Below are 20462 nucleotides of genomic sequence, written 5' to 3' on the forward strand. Positions count from 1 at the left end.
CAGATTTGTTTTGTGTTCATTTTCTCCTCCCTCCCTGCGTGAAATCAACGGCCTGCTAAACCCAGTTTTGAGTTCTATCCTCGAGGTTTTGAGTTCTGTCCTTGAGGGGGCCATTCTGTTTCTCGCAAAGCCACCCCCTTTGTTGATTTTAATTCCCTGGAAGCCAACCCTGGAAGCCATGTTGTCAGTCGCCCCTTCTTCCGCCAGAGCAAAGGCAAACAATCATTTTTTCCTGGATTGCCCGAGCAGGAGCAGACGCCATAGCACAGCAAACATGGAGCCCCTTCCACTCACCACAGCAGTTATGACCATTGTAAACACCTTGCGCATTATCGTGCCGTGTATGCAGAACCAGCACCTGAAAAACCAGGTGAGCAGGCGATGGCAGCACGGTGATGAGGACATGAACGCACTTTTCTCTAAAACCGCATTCCCCGCAATTTTGAGATCATGGTGTTAATGGGGCAGGCTCATGCCGTGGAACGCCGATTCTGGGCCCGGGAAACAAGCACAGTCTGGTGGGACCACATATTGTTGCAGGTCTGGGATGATTCCCAGTGGCTCCGAAACTTTCGCATGCATAAGGGCACTTTCATGGAACTTTGTGACTTGCTTTCCCCTGCCCTGAAGCGCAAGAATACCAAGATGAGAGCAGCCCTCACAGTTGAGAAGCAAGTGGCAATAATTCTGTGGACGCTTGCAATGCCAGACAGCTACCGGTCAGTCGGTAATCAATTTGGAGTGAGCAAATCTACGGTGGGGGTTGCTGTGATGCAAGTTGCCAATGCAATCACTGAGCTGCTGCTATCAAAGGTAGTGACTCTGGGAAAGGTGCAGGTCATACTAGATGGCTTTGCTGCAATGGGATTCCCTAACTGTGGAGGGGCTATAGACGGAACGCATATCCCTATCTTGGGACCGGACCACCAGGGCAGCCAGTACGTAAACCGCAAGAGGTACTTTTCAATGGTGCTGCAAGCACTGGTGGATCACAAGGGACGTTTCACCAACATCAATGTAGGATGGCCGGGAAAGGTTCATAACGCTTCAGGAACTCTAGTCTGTTTAAATGGCTGCAGGAAGGGATTTACTTCCAGACCAGAAAATAACCATTGGGGATGCTGAAATCCCTATAGTTATCCTTGGGGACCCAGCCTACCCCTTAATGCCATGGCTCATGAAGCCGTACACAGGCATCCTGGACAGTAGTCAGGAGCTGTTCAACTATAGGCTGAGCAAGTGCAGAAAGGTGGTAGAGTGTGCATTTGGACTTTTAAAGGGTCGCTGGCGCAGTTTACTGACTTGCTCAGACCTCAGTGAAACCAATATTCCCATTGTTATTGCTGCTTATTGTGTGCTCCACAATATCTGTGAGAGTAAGGGGGAGATGTTTATGGCGGGGTGGGAGGTTGATGCATATCACCTGGCCGCTGAATACACGCAGCTAGATACCAGGGCAGTTAGAAGAGCACAGCAGGAAGTGGTGCGCATCAGAGAAGCTTTGAAATCCAGTTTCATGACTGGCCAGGGTACTGTGTGACACTTCTGTTTGTTTCTCCTTGATGAAAACCCGCCCCTTGGTTGACTCTAATTCCCTGTAAGCCACCCACCCTCCCGCCTTCGATCATAGCTTGCTTGCAAAGGAAATAAAGTCACTATCATTTAAAAAACATGTATTCTTTATTAATTGATTATAAAAATAGGGAGATAACTCGCAAGGTAGCCTGGTGGGGTGTGGGAGGAGGGTAGGAGGGAAGGAAAAGGCCACTTTAATACTTGTTGAATGCCAGCCTTCTGTTGCTTGGGCTGTCCACTGGGGTGGAATGGTTGGGTGCCTGGCGCCTCCCCCGACGCGTTCTTGGGCATCTGGGTGAGGAGGCTATGGAACTTGGGGAGGAGGGAGGAGGTTAAGCAGGGTCTGCAGCAGCAGTCTGTGATCCTGCTGCCGTTCATGAACCTCCACCAGACATCGGAGCATGTCCGTTTGATCCCGCAGTATCCCCAGCATTTCCTCATGCCTCCTCTGATCTTCCTGCCGTCACCTATCCTCACGTTCATCGGCCACGGTCCTGTACTCTTCTATTGTGTCCTCCACACAGCTCTGTCAGTGCCGGATGACTGCATGAGCTCAGAGAACATGTCATCGTGTGTGCGGTTTTTTCGCCGCCTTATCTGAGATAGCCTCTGGGACGGAGGAGGGAGGCTTGAAACGTTTGCAGCTGCTGGAGGAAAAAAAGGGAGTGAAGTATTTAAAAAGATACATTTTACAGAACAATGGCTATACTCTTTCACGGTGAACAACACTATTCACATTACATAGCACATGTGATTTTGGTACAAGGTCGCATTTTGCTTCTTATATTGAGTGCCTGTGGCTTTGGTGTTAGAGATCACACATGCAGGGCCGGGCAACAGAATTTGGCTTGCAGGCAGCCATGGTAAGCCATAGTCTTTCAGCTTCTGCAACCTTCATAACAGCAGCCCCCTCCTTTCCCATACCAAGCAAAGCCCATTGAGTTGGCCATTTACTGCTGCAGTTTTCCTGTCAACGTGCAGCAGCAGAAACTAAACTAACCCCCTCTCCCCATCCAATTCTCTGGGATGATCGCTTTTCCCCTACCCCCACCGCCTGGCTGGTATCAGGGAAGATCCCTGCTAGCCAAATGCGAACAGCTCAGTGCCAATGGCCCCCCCTCCCACCACGTGGTTAACTGCAGGGAGGATTTCTTTTCAGCCAGAGGCAAACAGCTCAGTCGGAATGGCCACTCTGAATGTCCCCTTAATCAAATTCCCCTATTTCAACCAGGTTACCATGAACGATATCACTCTCCTGAGGATAACACAGAGAGATAAAGAATGGATGTTGCTTGAATGCCAGCAAACACCGGGACCATATGCTGCCAGGCTTTGTCATGCAATGATACCAGATTACTTGCTACTAGCATGGCATGGTAAAGTGTCCTACCATGGAGGATGGAATAAGGCTGCCCTCCCCAGAAACCTTCTGCAAAGGCTTTTAGAGTACCCCCAGGAGACCTTCATGGAGATGTCCCTGGAGGATTTCTGCTCCATCCCCAGACATGTTAACAGACTTTTCCAGTAGCAGTACTGGCCACGAATGCATCCCAAGTCCTCAGGGCTACTTAATCATTAAAAAATGCTTGCTTTTATAACATGTATTATATTTAAAAAGGTACACTCACCAGAGGTCCCTTCTCCGGCTTCGTTGGGTTGGGAGGGTATTTCAGTCAGGGTGATAAAAAGATCCTGGCTGTTGGGGAGAACAGTGTGCTGTGTGCTCTCCCCAAGCTCGTCCTCCTCCTCCTCATCTTCCCCATCTGCAAAATCCTCAGCCATGGTGGAGAGTATCCCATCCTCGGAGTCCACGGACAGGGGTGGGGTAGTGGTGGCGGCCCCCCCTAGAATGGCATGCAGCTCAGCGTAGAAGCGGCATGTCTGGGGCTCTGTCCCAGAGCGTCCGTTTGATTCTTTGGTTTTCTGGTACGCTTGTCTGAGCTCCTTAAGTTTCACGCGGCACTGTGTTGCGTCCCTGATGTAGCCTCTGTCCCTCATGGCCTCGGAGATTTTTTGAAATGTTTTGGCATTTCGTCTTTTGGAACGTAGTTCTGATAGCACGGATTCCTCTCCCCACACAGCGATCAGATCGAGTACCTCCTGTTCGGTCCATGCTGGAGCTCTTTTCTGATTCTGGGACTGCATGGTCACCTGTGCTGATGAGCTCGCCTGGCCAAACAGGAAATGAGTTTCAAAAGTTCCCGGGGCTTTTCCTGTACACCTGGCCAGTGCATCCGAGTTCAGAGTGCTGTCCAGAGTGGTCACAATGGTGCACTGTGGGATAGCTCCCAGAGGCCAATACCTTCGTATTGCATCCACACTAACCCTAATTCGAAACAGCAATGTCGATTTCAGTGCTAATCCCCTCGTTGGGGAGGAGTACAGAAATCGGTTTTAAGAGTCCTTTATGTCGAAAAAATGGCTTTGTTGTGTGGACGGGTGCAGGGTTAATTCAGATTTAACGCTGCTAAATCTGACATACACTTGTAGTGTAGACCAGGCCTGAGGCAACGAAAAATTTGGTGATGGAATCATAGAAGATTAGGTGACCAGATGACAAGAACAAAATATCAGGACACATGCGGGGGCAGCCACAGGCTCACCGGCCCCCCCCCCCCCCCCCCCGCCACCAGGGCCTGCTCTAAGTTTTTCGCCGCCCCAAGCAAAAAAAAAAAAAAAAAAAGCCAGAGTGCCACCGAAGCAAAATATCGGGATAAATGGTGTCCCGACCGTACATCGGACAGGATGTAGGACGAACAACTAAATATCAGGACAGTCCCGATTTTATCAAGACATCTGGTCACCTTATAGAAGATTAAGGTTGGAAGAGGCCTCAGGAGGTCATCTAGTCTGATCTCCTGCTCAAAGCAGGACCAACCCCAACTAAATCGTCCCAGCCAGGGCTTTGTCAAGCCGGACCTTAAAAACCTCTAAGGCTGGAGATTCCACCACCTCCCTAGGCAACGCATTTCAGTGCTTCACCATCCTCCGAGTAAACTAGTATTTCCAAATATCAAATGTCCCCCTTGCAACTTGAGACCATTGCTCCTTGTTCCGTCAAAAATGAACTACACTCCCCGTCGGGGAATCGAACCCCGGTCTCCCGCGTGACAGGCGGGGATACTCACCACTATACTAACGAGGAGGTGGCTGGTTGCATTTCCGGAGGTAGATGCTCAGGACAGGCCCTTGTGACCTCGGAGCCTGTGAGTGTAACAGGAGCCGGGCACAGGGATGCTGATCCTTCGGTGAGTTGATCGCTAGGACCCAGGAGCGGCTGGGGGGCGGCTCTGGGGGGAGCGATCGCGGGGCTCAGGCCCGGCCCAGAAGTGACTCGCAGCCGCTGCGGGGACTCTGGCTCCCGGCGAGATCCCCGCGCCCCGGCGGCTGGTGCTGGGAGCCCGGAGCCCGGGCTGCAGCCGGGAGAGGGGAACCTCCAGCCGGGCCCTGCCCGCTGCTCCCCGGGAGCCTCTCCCAGGGCAGAGCCCCCAGCCCGGCCAGGGCCCCTTCCCGGCCCGGCCCCTGCCCCGGGGGGGCCCCGCTCGGAGGGAAGGTAAGAGAGACCCGCCCCCCCCCGTCACCCCCGGGCTGCAGGGGGCGGGTTTGGCCCCGGGCTGCTCCCCGCGGAGCCGGCTGCGATTCCCTGCCCCGGGCCCGGGAAAGCTGCCGCCAGCCCCCGGTGTGTGCGGGGCGCCCGGGACAGAGACACGTGGGGAGCAGAGGGGGGTGAGAGCAGGGGCACAGGCCCTGCCAGGCTGGGCGGAGGTGGAAACTCAGGAATGAGGGGTGGCAGAGGGAATAAAGTTTGCCCCCAGATGGGTTGAGCCAGCTGCAGGAGTTGCAAAAATAGGGACTGGGGTTTCTCCTCCCCCCTTTCCCAGGATCTCAGCTCCCTTTTCCCAGGGCCATGTCCTTAGGCCCAGTGCATCACGGTGCCTGGACAGGGCTGCTCTCCCCCCTGTGTAAGATGTAACTGAAATGCTAGAGGGGACTTGATCGAGTGAAATATTTACAGGAGCCCCCCCCCCACACACACACACACAGAGATCTCACGGTCACACCTGCTTTGAGTGTTTAAAAGAATCCGGGTCTCAGTTTCTGTGTCTGCGTAAAGTCGCCCAGCGCTTCATCCATGTGTCCTAGCCCCCGTCCCTGTCCCTCTGAGCTTGACTCCCCTTGGAATCCAGTCTGGGCAGTTTCACTCCTTGACTCGTTCCTTATGAAAATACTCGTTTTTATTATTCCAAGCTCTAAATCCTAAACGTCATTAGCGTTGGGGGAGGGATGTCACTGTGCCCTGGAATTCCTATTTTTAATGGCAAATAATCATGGGAAATATTAATAGTTCTGATCACATCTCAGGGTGACACTGTACCAGTTCCTGTTTCTGTTGCAATGTTGTAATTTGAGTTCCGTGCTGACTAATTTCATGGGCTGGTCTGAAAACTCCTTCAATTTCCTTTGCTTTCGCCAATTGTTATTTTCTCTCTCTGTCCAGCACCTAGTGTTTTTTCTCATGTCCCATTTGTGTATAGAACTTGGTTCCCAAATATTCACTATTGGCCAGAAATTTCAAGGTTCAAGGCACCTAGATATTTTTTAATATGCAACTAGTGGCCTCCCCCAGCCCCCCTAACCAATTTCTCTTATTCCCTTTCCTTTACTTCTACAGGGCTTGTCTTTGTGGTCTGATCTTAAAGGTGTTAAGTTAATCCACATGAATTCCAGAGCTTTAAACCCCTGTGTGGATGATCTCATTCAGAAGTAAGGTAGCCTTAATTTTGACATTGGCAGTCAGAACAGCCACAGACCAGTGCAGGAGACCTTCCCCCCCAGCACTATAAATCATCAGATCTTTGATCACTTCTTGAACATTTTTAAAGTATTCTATAGTCCAGGTGTAACCCATGTGCTCCTCTTCTCTCTCCTGCAAAGGACAGGACATCCTTCATGAGCAGGAGGGCGAAGGCTGGATAGTGTCATGGTAGATCCTGCTGTGCGCACAAAGAGCATTGGCCTGGCTACTTGGTGATCCCCTTTATCAGGAACATAGACCAAGTGGCCACACTCTTGTCCCATGGGAGTGAACTATAAAGACTCCTCTGATCTCTTGCCCTGGTGAGAATGTGCCCTGAGGGATACACACTGCACCAGAGTCCTGCCTGGCTTCATTCAGAGCCATTCCAGAGCATGGAGACGGTGACTGTCCTAAACACCTGTCTCCTGTCCAAGCTCTGATTGCCTCTCAGGTGAGTAAAGAGGGAGCAGCCAGGCCAGGTGGCATGTGCCCAGTGGTGGCTTGTGAGCTGCAGGGGTGTTTCCCCACCACCCGAAGTGGCTGCGGAGCAGCAGGGGATTTCCCCCCGCCCCCCGACACCGTGGGCTGGGGAAATGCAGGGCATCCCCCCCCCCCATCCACAGGGGTTGGGAGCCACGATGGCTGAATGAAACTTTCCCCACAGGCAAGGCATTTATGAAGTTGTGACCTGGATCCCGGGTGGCCACAATGAGATCGCTCAGTTAGGGCAAACTGCAAAGAATGGGGCCGACAATCCTCAAAACTGGTGGCTATTCCAGAACTTAGATTCACGAAGCCAGCAACAAAGCAGCTTCTACAATACCGTACTGCTACACAGAGGCCAAAGCACAGCTCCCTTAAAGCAACCCCGCCTCGGGCTCCCTCCCAGACAGCCCACTGCAACATGATGGGGACTGCTGAAAATCTTATTCATCACATTAAAAAGTTCCACCAATCCCAAAGGATCCTATACATTATCCACCAAGTTAAGGAATACTTCAGTTCTTACCCTAATACACACTTACCGCCAATTCTTATTGACTCAACTAAGATTTATTAAAAGAAGAAAGAAAAGGAGGATTTGTGGCACCTTAGAGACTAACCAATTTATTTGCGCATAAGATTTCGTGAGCTACAGCTCACGAAATCAGTGTGCTGGTGAAAAGATCATTATACACAGAGACATGCATAGAGTCCTTAGCTCAGTTTCATTGTACAGCTGATGCTTTAGAATTGCAAAGAGTCCTTTACAGAATCATTTCATCAAGTTCTAGTCCAATGTCCAATTTCAATGTCAGGGCGGTCCAGATGGGTCTGGAGATCTCCGTCTTCCGATTCACACTCCCCCCCCCCGTATACAGGTTAGGCAGATCAGAGAAGAAAGGATCATCTTTGCAGCGTCACGACAGCACACAGTCCTTGGCTGAACAATAGGCTTTTGAAGTAACCTTCTATTTTCTAAAGATCACTGGTAATTAATTACATGGATTAACATCAGGTGATTCTCCATAAAGCAGTTCATAGACAGTTTATGACAAATTTTCAGGAGACAAACAGTGACATTATTACAACCAAGTTTTATCTAAATGTTAATATTCCCTTTTGATCTCTGAATTCACAGAATACAGCCCTAGACAGGAACTGTTTATTTCCACTGTTAACCTCTAACAAGATATTGCTAAACAACAACTATTACAGTTACCATCTTCTTCCATGTCTTTAACAATACACGTTTACCCTTTGAAGCTCTAGTTTATCTAATGAGGACACACGTTTCTAACATGTCTCTAAAGGTTGACTCTAGGTCAATTACATGCAATTTCCTTAACACCTTCTGTCCCTGTGTCAGAGAAGTTTAGATCCTGTGTGGATTCTCTCATGTTTAATGAGGTGTGATCTCTGTGTGAAATTTCCCCATGGTCCAAGCACTTGTGGGATCTCTCTCCTATGTGGATTGACTGATGTCTAACAAGGTCTGACATGCGTGTGAAACTTTTCCCACAGTCTAAACACTTATGGGGTTTCTCTCCTGTGTGGGTTGCCTGATGTTTAACAAGGATTGACCTCCGTGTGAAACTTTTTCCACAGTCTAAACACTTGTGGGGTCTCTCTCCTGTGTGGATTCTCTCATGATTAATAAGATCTGACCTCCATGTGAAACTTATCCCACAGTCCACGCACTTGTGGAGTCTCTCCCCTGTGTGGATTCTCTGATGATTAACAAGGACTGACCTCCGACTGAAACTTTTCCCACAATCCAAGCACTTATGGGGTCTCTCTCCTGTGTGGATTGCCTGATGATTAACAAGGACTGATTTCCAGTTGAAACTTTTCCCACAGTCTAAGCACTTATGGGGTCTCTCTCCTGTGTGGCTTAGCTGATGTCTAATTAGTTCTGACTTCCAAATGAAACATTTCCCGCACTCGAGGCATTGAGAGGGTTTCTCTCTTCTGTGGCTTCTCCCATGGTTATTCAGGGCTGAGCGATTATTGAAGCTTTCCCCACAGTCCAAGCATTGAAGTGGTTTCTCTCCAATATGGATTGTCTGATGTGATCTCAGAATGAATCCTTCCCCATAACTGAGGCATTCATAGCGTTTGTCTTCCTTGGAAATTGTCTGCTGGGTTATGGGATCCTTGTGTCCTCCCCCACATTTAATAAATTCATCCACTTTCTTCCTTGGGTGGTTTCCCTGCAGCCTCTCTGACCTGTGCCAATTTCCCCAGGCTTCTCCCTGTTGCCAGTATTGGGAAAAATTCCCTTCAGCTCTTTGCACAGAGGTCCCCTGTGGTTCCACTTCCCCGGGAACTTCCTCATGATCATTCTCCTCCTTGTTTTCACTCACTCGCTCATCACCTGCCAGGAAAGAGACAATTCAGACAGCAGTCATTGTCCTGGGGAGAAAGAAGAATAGCACCGAGGGAAAACGCGACACACTACAGTTGCGAATACTGAGCAATTGGATTTTGCCTCCACATCCCACACAAACACTCACAGGGAAGGAGAGACAGGAAAGAAACTCCTGCAGCTAACAGGACAGGTGGAAAGCAATATCTGCTGACTACAGTGCTGCCCTGGGCGAGATGAGGAAGAACTGAGGGTGCTTACTCACACCACATTTTTACGATTCTCAACTTTTTCTTCATTCCCCAGATGATTTCAGTGTCAGTCCTCACCTGTGCGGGCCCCTCTCAGGCTCTCTCTTTCCTCGCAGGCCTGGAGATCCGGGACCCACGGCTCTTCCCCTCGTTCCAGGCGGGAGATGAGCTCAGGTTTGGGAAGGGAGAATCCTATGCGGGGGGGAAGGAAAATCAGACCAGATCAGGGTGCATGGAGGATTGAGAGCGCGTCTGTCATGAAGGACATTCTGTGAGCGGAACCTGTCCCTGTGCTCTTCTGGGGAACATGGAACCCAAGAGGACAGAAACATGGTCGCTGAGCCCCCTTGGGAGAGGCAGATGTCTGCGGAGGTGAGGGGAATTTTTACACTCTCACTAGGTGTTCCCAGGATCTGCGCAGTCTAGGGGTCTTGCTGACACACATGCAGCTCTGGTGTTAAACTCCTGCCTACTTCTAAGCCTTCCCAATAGCTGGAGCTATTCCCAAGAAGGGAGGTAAACAAGGATTGTGTGTGTGAATGGGATCAATACAGAAAGGACAATGAATGAATTCTGCCCCTTTGAAAGATGGAGGGGTGGGGATGAGCTAGCATGTCCATTAAGTTCTGACAGCATGTCTCACTGGAGAGGGCATGGAGATGCAAGTCTCTCGCACAGGGCAACTGTTCGTTATGCAAAACATTCCCCTTTGATCTAACTGACGAGGGAAGAACCTGACGAGATTCATACATACAAACTCAATGGCTTCTAATAACCAAGGGGACGGGAATCCCTTACCCAGCGAGGTCACAGTCTTGTAGTTCTCCTGCATGACATCCTTGTAAAGGGCTCTCTGAGTGGGGTCCAGCAGAGCCCCCTGCCCCTGGGTGAAATACACAGCCACCTCCTCGAAGGTCACCGGCATCTGGAACAACAAGAGACCCCCAATCAACACCTGCTGCCCCAGCCACAATCCTGCTATTCACAGGAAAGGAAAAAAAAAGTGAAGCTCTGGGAGGGCCAGAGTAGAAGAATCCCACCCCCACCCTGCTCAGAGCAGCCAGGAGGCTTCAGGGGGTGGGGAGTAGGTGAGAGCTCCCTGTCCCCCCAGCATACGGAGCAGGGCAGGGTCTTCTAATTTCCCACACGCCTGCCAGTCACAGGCTGAGACGGGAAGCAGAGCTCTGAGCAGGGAAGGGGACAGGAATCCTAAGAGCTTGCCTTTTTATTTCCCAGCAGCCTCTGGCTAGTGGGTTCAGGCTCCAGCCCTGTGCAGGGGGGTTGTGTCCTGTTTTCACAATGGGCGAATGTCCCTCCCTCCCCATCACCAATGGTCCTACTCAGAAAATCAGCAGGTTTCTCACACCCTGTCTTCTCCCTGCCTCTCCCTCCCCCTGCCCAACAACTCCCTGAAAATCCCCTACCTGAGCTGGCTCCATCACAGCCATTTCCCTTCCCTGTCTCCTGGAAGATGGGACGATCTGGAGCAAAACGTGGATGTGATTCCTCAGTCTGTCTGGGCGAGAGGGGCGATGGGGGAGGTTACAGAAGGGGCTTCAGTCCATGTCACACCCTGATTACCCCCAGGCTCTTTAGACCTTCCCAGTAACAGCATCTCTAAGCCAAATGCTAGAAAAAGAGCATAATCAAAGGGGCCATTTTGAGGGATTGTCCCCCATTGCAGTGTAAACCCCTCTCCCTTAGCAATAGCCAGAGCCCTATGGTGGCAACACCTGAAGAATGAGCTGCCCTGGACTCCCCTGGCAGCCTCCAGGGACAGGCAGGTGGAGGCTGATCCCATTGGCCCATCTGCACTCACCCCCTGCCAGAGTCAGCAGTGACTCCGGTCTGACTCCGGTGTGGCTGAGGTCTAAAACCTGCCTGGAAATCAGACCAAGACCAAGGGCAGCCCTGAACACTCAGGAATCAGAGCCCCAAAGATCATGAGTTTGTCTCTTTTTAAAAAAATCCAATGGAAGCTGGGAGCAGTGTGTATGCGGGAAGGGAGGGGGTTGCCCGTGGATATTTCCCTTGTAACTAGGCTCTGCCAGGGAAATGTAACTTAGACAGACAGCATTGTCTGTTACCCCTGTTGTACATGAGGATGTAGGGGCGGCCCTAGACTAGCTGCCAGCAACTGGTGCCCTGGGCGAACCATGCAATCGGCGCCCCCACCACCAAACGCCCACGGCAGATCTAGGCTGAGGTTTTTGGTAAACTGGGAAACATTTTGCCCCTTTTTTCCTTTTAACATTTTTTAAGCGTTTTCTTTTAAACAAAAGCTTAATTATTCGGTTTGTCCTTCTGTCCAACTAATGTTTCTGAGATCAGATAAAACAGAGACACGAAATTTTCAGAATAGATTTGTACATGACAGCTAGATATTTCATTCTGATTTCAAATAAAAATGTATTAAAAATGTTAATTATAATTTTTATTATTACAACTCCAAAATCATCCATTACGCAATCCTGCTTTAACTGCCATTACCACCACATCCAATATAGAAAGAAGTAAGAAAACTCTTCAATGAACTTTAACCTGTATTTACAAAACACTCTGAATAAGAAACACTCTGTGCTCTTAAAACATGACTTTTCTTGCTTTAAGTTTTGAAAATTCAGACACTAGTTCTTTTAGCCTTGGTCTAAACTGGAGGGGGAGTGGGGACTCGATGTAAGGTACGCAACTTCAGCTACGTGAATACCTCGATTGACTTACCGCGGCATCTTCATGGCAACTGCTGTCGCTCCCCCGTCGACTCCGCTTCCACCTCTCGTGGCGGTGGAGCACCGGAGTCGACGGCAGAGCGATCGGGGATTGATTTATCGCGACTAGACTAGACGCAATAAATCGACCCCCGATAGAGCGATCACTACCCATAGACATACCCTTAGAAACAATTTTCCAGCTATTTCATGCTCTATAGACATTGTTGAAAGTCCAGCAAGTCTCTCTTGCACCATATTTAATGCAGATTTTTTTTATCAATTTTAACTTTGAGAAGCTACATTCCCCACTAGCTACGGAAACTGGCAAAATTAAAAGAATGCGTAGAGCTATAAAGATGTTTGGAAAACTGTCAGAGTTTATTTTCATAAACAAAGTTCAGTACTTCTTCAGGAGTAGAATGTTTCCTAAGTCCTCTTGAAAAATCCTGAAGCTCACTACACAAATCTGTAGCATCAATGTCTTTTGAATTTTCATGAGTCAATGCTGACTCCAGTTTTATACAAAATTCTCTTATCTGTTTTGCTGTTTTCTTTTGCAAGCTGTGGATATCATACAGAAAGCCAAATACTGACTCTAGCTGCTGCATCTGTTGAAATATTTCGTCAACCGAGTGAATAACAGTATCAAGGACTGTGAAGTAGAAATTCACTTTGAACCTTTGTTTTGGGTTCTGAATGGGTGTGTCTCATCCTTCGGACAAAAACTGCTGTTTCTTTTGCCAAATGCGAACTGGCTCTGGTTCAAATTCTGTCAGAAAGTCTATTTCTTCAGCCAGCTTGAGAGAATTTACCAGTGTTCTTTTGAACCCTTCATCATTTCTGAATTCCTCCAGAATATTTTTAGTTTTCTGCAGTTTTTGATAGCAGAGTGTATGTTCAGGTTCTTTTCCTGAAGCTGCTTACCACTGAGGTTAATCTCGAAAGGATATTATACAACAAAATAAGTGAAGTCACAAATTTGAACTTGGAAAGGCCATTTGCAAGAGAATCTGCATCTGAATGTGCCGTATTGCCAGATGATCCAGTAAAGGTAGTATCATCACAAATTTCAATTAGGGCATCATAAATGTTTCCAAATTCATAGCGAAGAGTCTTCAAAACATCAATGCGACTCTCCCATCTTGTCTGACTAAGTGGTTTCACAGTTAGAGAATTCACATGGCGAGTCAGAATATACCAACAACATGTTGAGCCTGAGAAAAAACACATAAACACATTGCACCAGGTCCAAGAAACTGCTTGCCTCCAAACAGCATCTAGCAGCAACATTGACAACCAATTTCAGAGAATGCATGCTGCAAGGAACGAAAAAGGCCCTAGGACTGATTTCCATCATTCTCCTTTGCACATCATTGTCTTTACCCGTCATATTACTCCCATTTTCATAGCCTTGGCCACGTAAGTTTTCAACAGATAATGACATTGTTTCACGCTCTTGTAGAATCGTTTCAGTCATAAATGCTCCAGTCGTCGCCTTCAATGGTACGAAACCCAAAAAATGTTCCTTTATGAGCACTTCAACATTATCTCATCTGCAGACTTTTCCACGTCCACAAAACAAATGATCATCGTCATTTGTTCAACATGACTCACATCTGGTGTACAGTCCAGTATTATTGCAAAGTATTTTGCAGAATGGGCAGCTTCTACAATTTTCTTTTTAATGGCATTTGCTAGGATTTGAATCAGTTCATTCTGCATATTTTTTCCTAAGTAATGAACCTGTGTTTCATGATCAGTTATTTTACGTAGATGCTCCTTCATGACTGGATCAAACAAAGCTAGGTATTCAACACATTTTAAAAAGTTTCCATTACCTGGAGTTATAATTTTTCATTTCTACCGTGGCTGCAGAATGCTAAATTTTGCCCACTGAGAAATCTCACTAAAGCAATGAGACGCTCTAATATTTGTTGCCAATATTCTTCTTTTTCCTTGATCACACATAAATTCTCTTCATTGATAGTTTTTCCTTTTTTCAATCATAATTCAAGTTCTTTCCAATTGTGAAAACATTGCAAATGTTCTGTACTTCTTTCATGTGAAGAGAGAATTGAAGATATGTTTTTCCAGTCCTTCGAACCATTCTCAGTAAGTGACAGGTTTCAGAGTAGCAGCCGTGTTAGTCTGTATTTGCAAAAAGGAGTACTTGTGGCACCTTAGAAACTAAATAAATTTGTTAGTCTCTAAGGTGCCACAAGTACTCCTTTTCTTTTTTTAGTAAGTGGTGTACCAATTGCTTGATTTCTAAACAACTTGCAGCAAAAGCAAAACACAGAGTCTTTCGGCACTGAATATTGTAACAAGTTTTGATGAATTTCTTTCCCCTTAATGAGTTTCCTCTTGTAATGCTGAGCAGAGAATTTTCTTTTATTTCCATCCTTACGGAAGGGAAATTCATGAACTTGTTCGGGTCCATGTTCCATGAGAATTTGCCGCATCCAGTCATCACATGTGGGCAATGAAACTGGCTCCCCATACTGTAAATTGTTTGTAATTTCCTCATCCTTTCTTCCTTCTACTTCATTTATTTCAATTTCTGCATGTCTCTCTGAAGGTGAATAAATTTTCTCCACTTCCATATCAGTCTGATGCTGTGAGCTGCCTTCATCTAGAAGTAAGTTTCCGTCATCTTTATGTTCCAAACTGCTTTCATGCGGATGTGAACTAACCTCCTCTCCAAGTAAAAGTCCTTTACCTCGATGCTGTGAACTGCTTCCATCTTTATTTGGATTAAAGAGAAGATATTTCTGGAAGGATCCCTACTGTTTTGCTTGGTCCTTTTTCATCTCAGCCTTTCATTTCCAATACTCAGCCCCTGAGAGTTTTCTTTTTCCTCTTTCTGCCATGGGACATTTGAATATTGTTATGTACTGTGCTCCCGACTGCAAGCATGATAGTGTTAAGGATGGCTGACACACCCACCACATGGTTAGCGATTTAAACCACATTGCAGCCATCCCAACACGTCTTTTCACTGCTTAAAGGTTCAGTGATTAGTAACATACACTCACTTACCTATTAAAACAGTTAGTTACAGCATTTACATGTACATGGAAACAAATGACCTTTTTTGACGTTATAACCCAACACTCGTTGTTTGGAAAGTAATCCCCTTCCTCACGGTTACCCGCTTGGAGGGTGACGTCATGACTTTCATAGTTTATTAAGCATTAACACTGTTACTTTTCTTTTATGGACCTTATTTATTAGATGTGAACCAGTTATAACAAAGAAAAGTTCATAATTATACAGCTCGATAATAACGCTAAGGTTTAACAACGCTTAAAGATACTCACATTTTGGATTTATAATGCTGAAAGACGTTATTCTTTATTCTTTGGCACCAAGAAACACAATTTTCCACAGTATTCGCTCAATTCTTAACCATCTACCTGTGATGTGTTAAAATGACCGTTTGACATGTATCAACTCTCAATATCTCCGCTCTACATGAATTTCTGGGTATGCAACCTTGATGTATATTCCAGTTAGCTGTCACTAGCATTGCAGCTCTTGCGGCTGGCAGAAGTGTTTCATTGTGGCTGAGTTATTGCTTATCAAAATTGTGGAGTGGGTCATCTTGACCCTATATCGCAAATTGGAAAAAAAATTGCTGAAATATTAATTATTTTTGCAGTAAATAAAATATTTGACATTAATAAATTCTCAGAAATGTAGAGAAATGAATTATAATTCATATTCCCTCCGTACACGAACAGTAATTGAAATAATGACATCTTTGTTATTTTATTTGTATTTTTTTCATCTTTTTCGGGGTTTTTTAATTTTTTTTTATTTTATTTTTTCCCTCAAGTTTGGTGCCCCATTTAACTTGGCACCCTAGGCGACCGCCTAGTTCGCCTATATGGATGGGCCGCCCCTGTGAGGATGGTCATGTCGGTGTCTGTGAGTGTGATGCTCACAAAGGTGTGAGGCACAGTCTGGCAGGTGTAACAAAAATATACTGAGCTCACTTCACACATTGTCATGCTGTGTCTCAGCACAGGGCTGATCTTGCTCCAAAGCATCCAGAAGTAGGGTGGGGCAGTTACTAGACATGCTCTGTATTTGTTTCCAAAGCTGCATCGGATGTTTTCATTGGGCACATGGCACCTGTCACGGCCACTCCTTCTTTACTCACTTGAGAGCTGAGGCAATCAGAGCTTGGAGGGAGATAGGTGTTCAGGACATTCACAGTCTCCATGCTCTGGAACGGCTCTGAATGAAGCCAGGGAGGACTCTGGTGCAGTGTGTCTCCCTCAGGGCACACTCTCACCAGGGCAAGAGATCAAAGGAGTCTTTATAGTTTACTCCCATGGAACAAGAGTGCCGCCATTTGGGCTACGTTCCTTACAAAGGGGATCACCGAGCAGCCAGGCCAACACTCTCCATGCTCACAGCAGGATCTGCCATGACACTATCTGACCTTCACCCTCCTGCTCATGAAGGGTGTCCTGTCCTTTGCAGGAGAGAGAAGAGGAGCGAGATCACCTTACATTTCCACCTCACTGAAATTCTGTCAGACCAAAGCTGATACCTGGGAAATATCCTAATGGCGTTTCTACACAAGGGAACATTCAGGGAAGATGAGATCATCGCCCCACTGCTTCTCTTTGGACTTGCAAAATCGCATGTGGGTTACACTTGGACTATACAATACTTGAACAATATTCAAAAAGTGATCAAAGACCTGATCATTTATAGTGTTGGGGGGGAAGGTCTCCGGCACTGGTCTGTGGCTGTCCTGACTGCCAAAGTCAAAATTAAGGCCACGTGACTTCTGAATGAGAGCGTCCACATAGGGATTTAAAGCTCTGGAATTCATGTGGATTAACTTCACACCTTTAACATCAGACCACGCAGACAAGCCCTGAAGAAGTAAAGGGAAGGGAATAAGAGAAATTGGTTAGGGGGGCTGGGGGAGACTCTGCTAATTCTTTTACTTTTAAAAGATTTAATTTGTTTTCCGTGACACCCCCACAAATGGACGCAGACATTCAGAGGCAGCACCTGGCACAGGAGCAGAATTAGGAGACACACACTCAGTATCAGAGTTTTCAGCCCATGAACAATAACGGGTCATTTAACATCGGAGTCAGCAGCACAGTCTGTGTCTATAAGAAAATGGGTGTTATTCCCATGGGGTACCTCCCCTGCATTAGCTAGCCCTCTGTGAAAACAAAGGAAAGGGTGAGGCCAGCACACTGTGTCCTCCGGCCTGACCAAGGCAAAGGACACATAGAACAATTCATTTTAAAAATTCTTCGACTTTGGCCGTACAAACCAGTACACGTGTCAAAACGAAGAACATCCCTGAAATGAATCACAACAAAAATGGTAAAACGTAGGCCATTAGAAGTATAAACAATGTGGTAGAAAAATCCACATCTAAGGCCTGACTATTTACAGTGTTGGGAGGAAGGTCTCCTGCACTTGTCTGTGGTTGCCCTGACTGCCACTGTCGAAATTAAGGCCAGCTTACTTCTGAATGAGAGCGTCCACACAGGGGTTTGAAGCCCTGGGATTTATTTGCATTAACTTTACACTGTTAGCATCAGACCATGCAGACAAGCTGTGAGGAAATAAAGGAAAGGGAATGTGGGAAATTGGTGGTGGTGGCGGCAGAGTGCTAATTCTTTAGTTTTAAATGTTTTCATTTCTTTTCCATGATGCCTCCACAAACAGGCACAGACATTCAGAGGCCGCGCTTGGCAAAGGAACATGAGTAGTAGTCACCCAATCAGGATCAGAGTTTTCAGGCCATGAACAATAATGGGTCATTTACCATCGGAATCAGTTGTAGAGTCTGCATCTATAAGAAAATGGGCGTATTTACCATGGGGCAATTAACCCACATTAGCTAGTCCACTGCGAAAACATAAAGGAAAGGGTGAGGTCAGCACGGTGTCCCCCGGGCTGACCAATGCAAAGGAGAAACAGAGCAATTCCTTTAAAAAATTATTTGACTTTGGCCATACAAATCGGTACATGTGCCAGAAGGAAGAACATCCCTGAAATGTATCCATAAAGGGCTGGGAACTTAAATAGGCCATTAGAAGTACAAACAATGTGGTAGAAAAATCCACATCGATGATGCAATAAATGAAGTCAGAGAAAAGTCAAGTGGGTACTTCCAAGAGTGCAGGATGGAGGGTTACTTACAGAAATAAGGTTTTAAAATCAATTTTCAATTGCAAGTGGGGGAGGGGAATCACATGTTCCTGGAAGTGTAAAATGGCATCAAATGTTACAGGATTGTACAGCCATTCTAGAGGTATGGACCCTTTGGAAGGGGTAGCAGTAAACCTATGTAGCTAGTACACCCCAAAGGCTCAGACACAAAAAGGTAATAAAAGAAAAACCTCTTTCTTTCAATTCTAGACTGTTCGGTTCATAACCCATGGGGTTTGAATTCTTGGGGTTGTCATTCTGTCTTGGGGTTTCATATCTATGCTTAATAAAAAAAAATACCACAGAAAGTTCCTTTTGAGAAGCCCTGTATAGGAGACACTCTAAGGCCCTTAGGGACAGATTTTTAAAAGGATTTCGGCCACTAGTGGAATATTACAAAGTATCTAGGTGCCTTTAACCTTGAAACTTCTGGCCATTAGTGAATATTTGGGAACCAAATTCTGTACATAAATGGGACATGGGATAAAGTACTAGGGTGCTGGATAGAGAGACAAAGTAAGAATTGGCAAAAGCAAAAGGAAATTGAAGGAGTTTTCAGACCAGCCCATGGAATCAGTCAGCACAGAACTCAATTTACAACATTGCAATAGAAACAGGAACTGTTACAGTATCACAGTGAGATGTGATCACAACTATTAATATTTCCCAAGATTATTTGCCATTAAAATAGGAATTCCATGGCAGAATGATGTCCCTCCGCCCAATGCTAATGAAGTGTAGGATGAAGAGCTCAGAGTAATACAAAGAATATTTTCAGAAGGAACTAATGTAAAGGAGTGAAACTGCCCAGACTGGATTCCAAGGGGAGTCCAACTCAGAGGGACAGGGACAGGGGCGAGGACACATGGATGAAGTGCTGGGCGGCTTGACACAGACACAGGAACTGAGACGTGGATTCTTTAAACACTGGAAGCAGGTGTGACTGTGAGATCTGTGCGGGGGGCAGGGGGGGGTCTGTAAATGTTTCACTGGATCATGTGTCCTCTAACAGCTCAGTAACATCTTATGGCCTGGGGGAGAGCGCCCCTGTCCCCGCACTACGATGCACTGGGACTAAGGACACGGCCCTGGGAAATGGGTGCTAAAATCCTAGGAAAGGGGGGAGGAAAAGCCCCAATGCCCCACGTTTTTGCAACCACTGCAGCTGGCTCAGCCCACCTGGGCTTTTATCCCTTTTATCCCCTCTGCAGCCCCTTTCCTGGGTTTCCCCCTCCGGTCTACCCGGCGTGGCCTGTACCCCGGTTCTTCCCCCTCAGTCCCCCCCCCCACACGTCACTTTCCCAGCAGGGCCCGACCGGGCTCCCCCCGCCCCGCACACGCCGGGGGCTGGCGGCAGCTTTCCCGGGCCCGGGGCAGGGAATCGCAGCCGGCTCCGCGGGGAGCAGCCCGGGGCCAAACCCGCCCCCTGCAGCCCGGGGGTGCCGGGGGGGGCGGGTCTCTCTTACCTTCCCTCCGAGCGGGGCCCCCCGGGGCAGGGGCCGGGCCGGGAAGGGGGCTGGGGGCTCTGCCCTGGGAGAGGCTCCCGGGGAGCAGCGGGCAGGGCCCGGCTGGAGGTTCCCCTCTCCCGGCTGCAGCCCGGGCTCCGGGCTCCCAGCACCAGCCGCCGGGGCTCGGGGATCTCGCCGGGAGCCAGAGTCCCCGCAGCGGCTGCGAGTCACTTCCTGGGCCGGGCCTGAGCCCCGCGATCGCTCCCCCCAGAGCCGCCCCCCAGCCGCTCCTGGGTCCTAGCGATAAACCTGGCTCCCTGCAGCATCTCTGGTCTCATGTTACCAGCACTAGGGTGACCAGACAGCCAGTGTGAAAAATCAGGACAGGGGAGGGGGTAATAGGCACCTATATAAGAGAAAGCCCCAAATAGCGGGACTGTCCCTATACAATTGGGACATCTGGTCACCCGACCTGCACTGGTGCAAAAGTTGGAGCTGTCTGGGCGGGCTGAGCCAGACTTGCGGGAAAGAGAAGCAAAAGGAGAAAGAGCAGGAGTAAGGGGGGAAGGAAAATGATGCCAGAGGGGAAGGGTGACAGCAGAAACCCACTCTCATATCCACCAGGGTGCAGGGCCG

The 20462-nt window shown here is 47.8% G+C and overlaps 2 protein-coding genes and 1 non-coding gene across 13 annotated transcripts in view; 1 reads left to right on the plus strand and 2 right to left on the minus strand.

Annotated features, from left to right (window-relative positions):
* Positions 1-4648: 4648 nt before the first annotated feature.
* Positions 4649-4720, minus strand: TRNAD-GUC (transfer RNA aspartic acid (anticodon GUC)). The gene has a single exon. It is a non-coding gene; the product is annotated as a tRNA-Asp (tRNA).
* A 393-nt stretch (positions 4721-5113) lies between these two features.
* Positions 5114-20462, plus strand: part of LOC140898045 (uncharacterized) — a 129315-nt gene continuing 113966 nt past the window's right edge. Inside the window, exon 1 of the mRNA XM_073311473.1 lies at positions 5114-5128. The gene's annotated coding sequence lies outside the window, so the exon portion shown is untranslated. The remainder of the gene's footprint in view (positions 5129-20462) is intronic.
* On the minus strand, positions 7454-20061 carry LOC140898059 (uncharacterized). Of its 11 annotated transcripts, none has more exons than XM_073311512.1 (6): positions 19845-20061; positions 15504-15599; positions 10897-11101; positions 10271-10397; positions 9551-9664; positions 7454-9230 (listed from the first exon to the last, which is right to left on the minus strand). In XM_073311512.1, exons 3-6 carry the CDS (start codon positions 10918-10920, stop codon positions 8179-8181), a joined length of 1317 nt encoding a protein of 438 aa, XP_073167613.1. In that variant the 5' UTR covers positions 10921-11101; positions 15504-15599; positions 19845-20061; the 3' UTR covers positions 7454-8178. The 11 variants fall into 11 exon arrangements, with proteins under 11 accessions (XP_073167613.1, XP_073167612.1, XP_073167611.1 ...); XM_073311511.1 differs by having other exon boundaries at positions 15504-15793; XM_073311510.1 differs by having other exon boundaries at positions 15504-17077.

Source organism: Lepidochelys kempii, chromosome 14, assembly GCF_965140265.1.
Source record: "Lepidochelys kempii isolate rLepKem1 chromosome 14, rLepKem1.hap2, whole genome shotgun sequence".
NCBI lineage: Eukaryota > Metazoa > Chordata > Testudines > Cheloniidae > Lepidochelys > Lepidochelys kempii.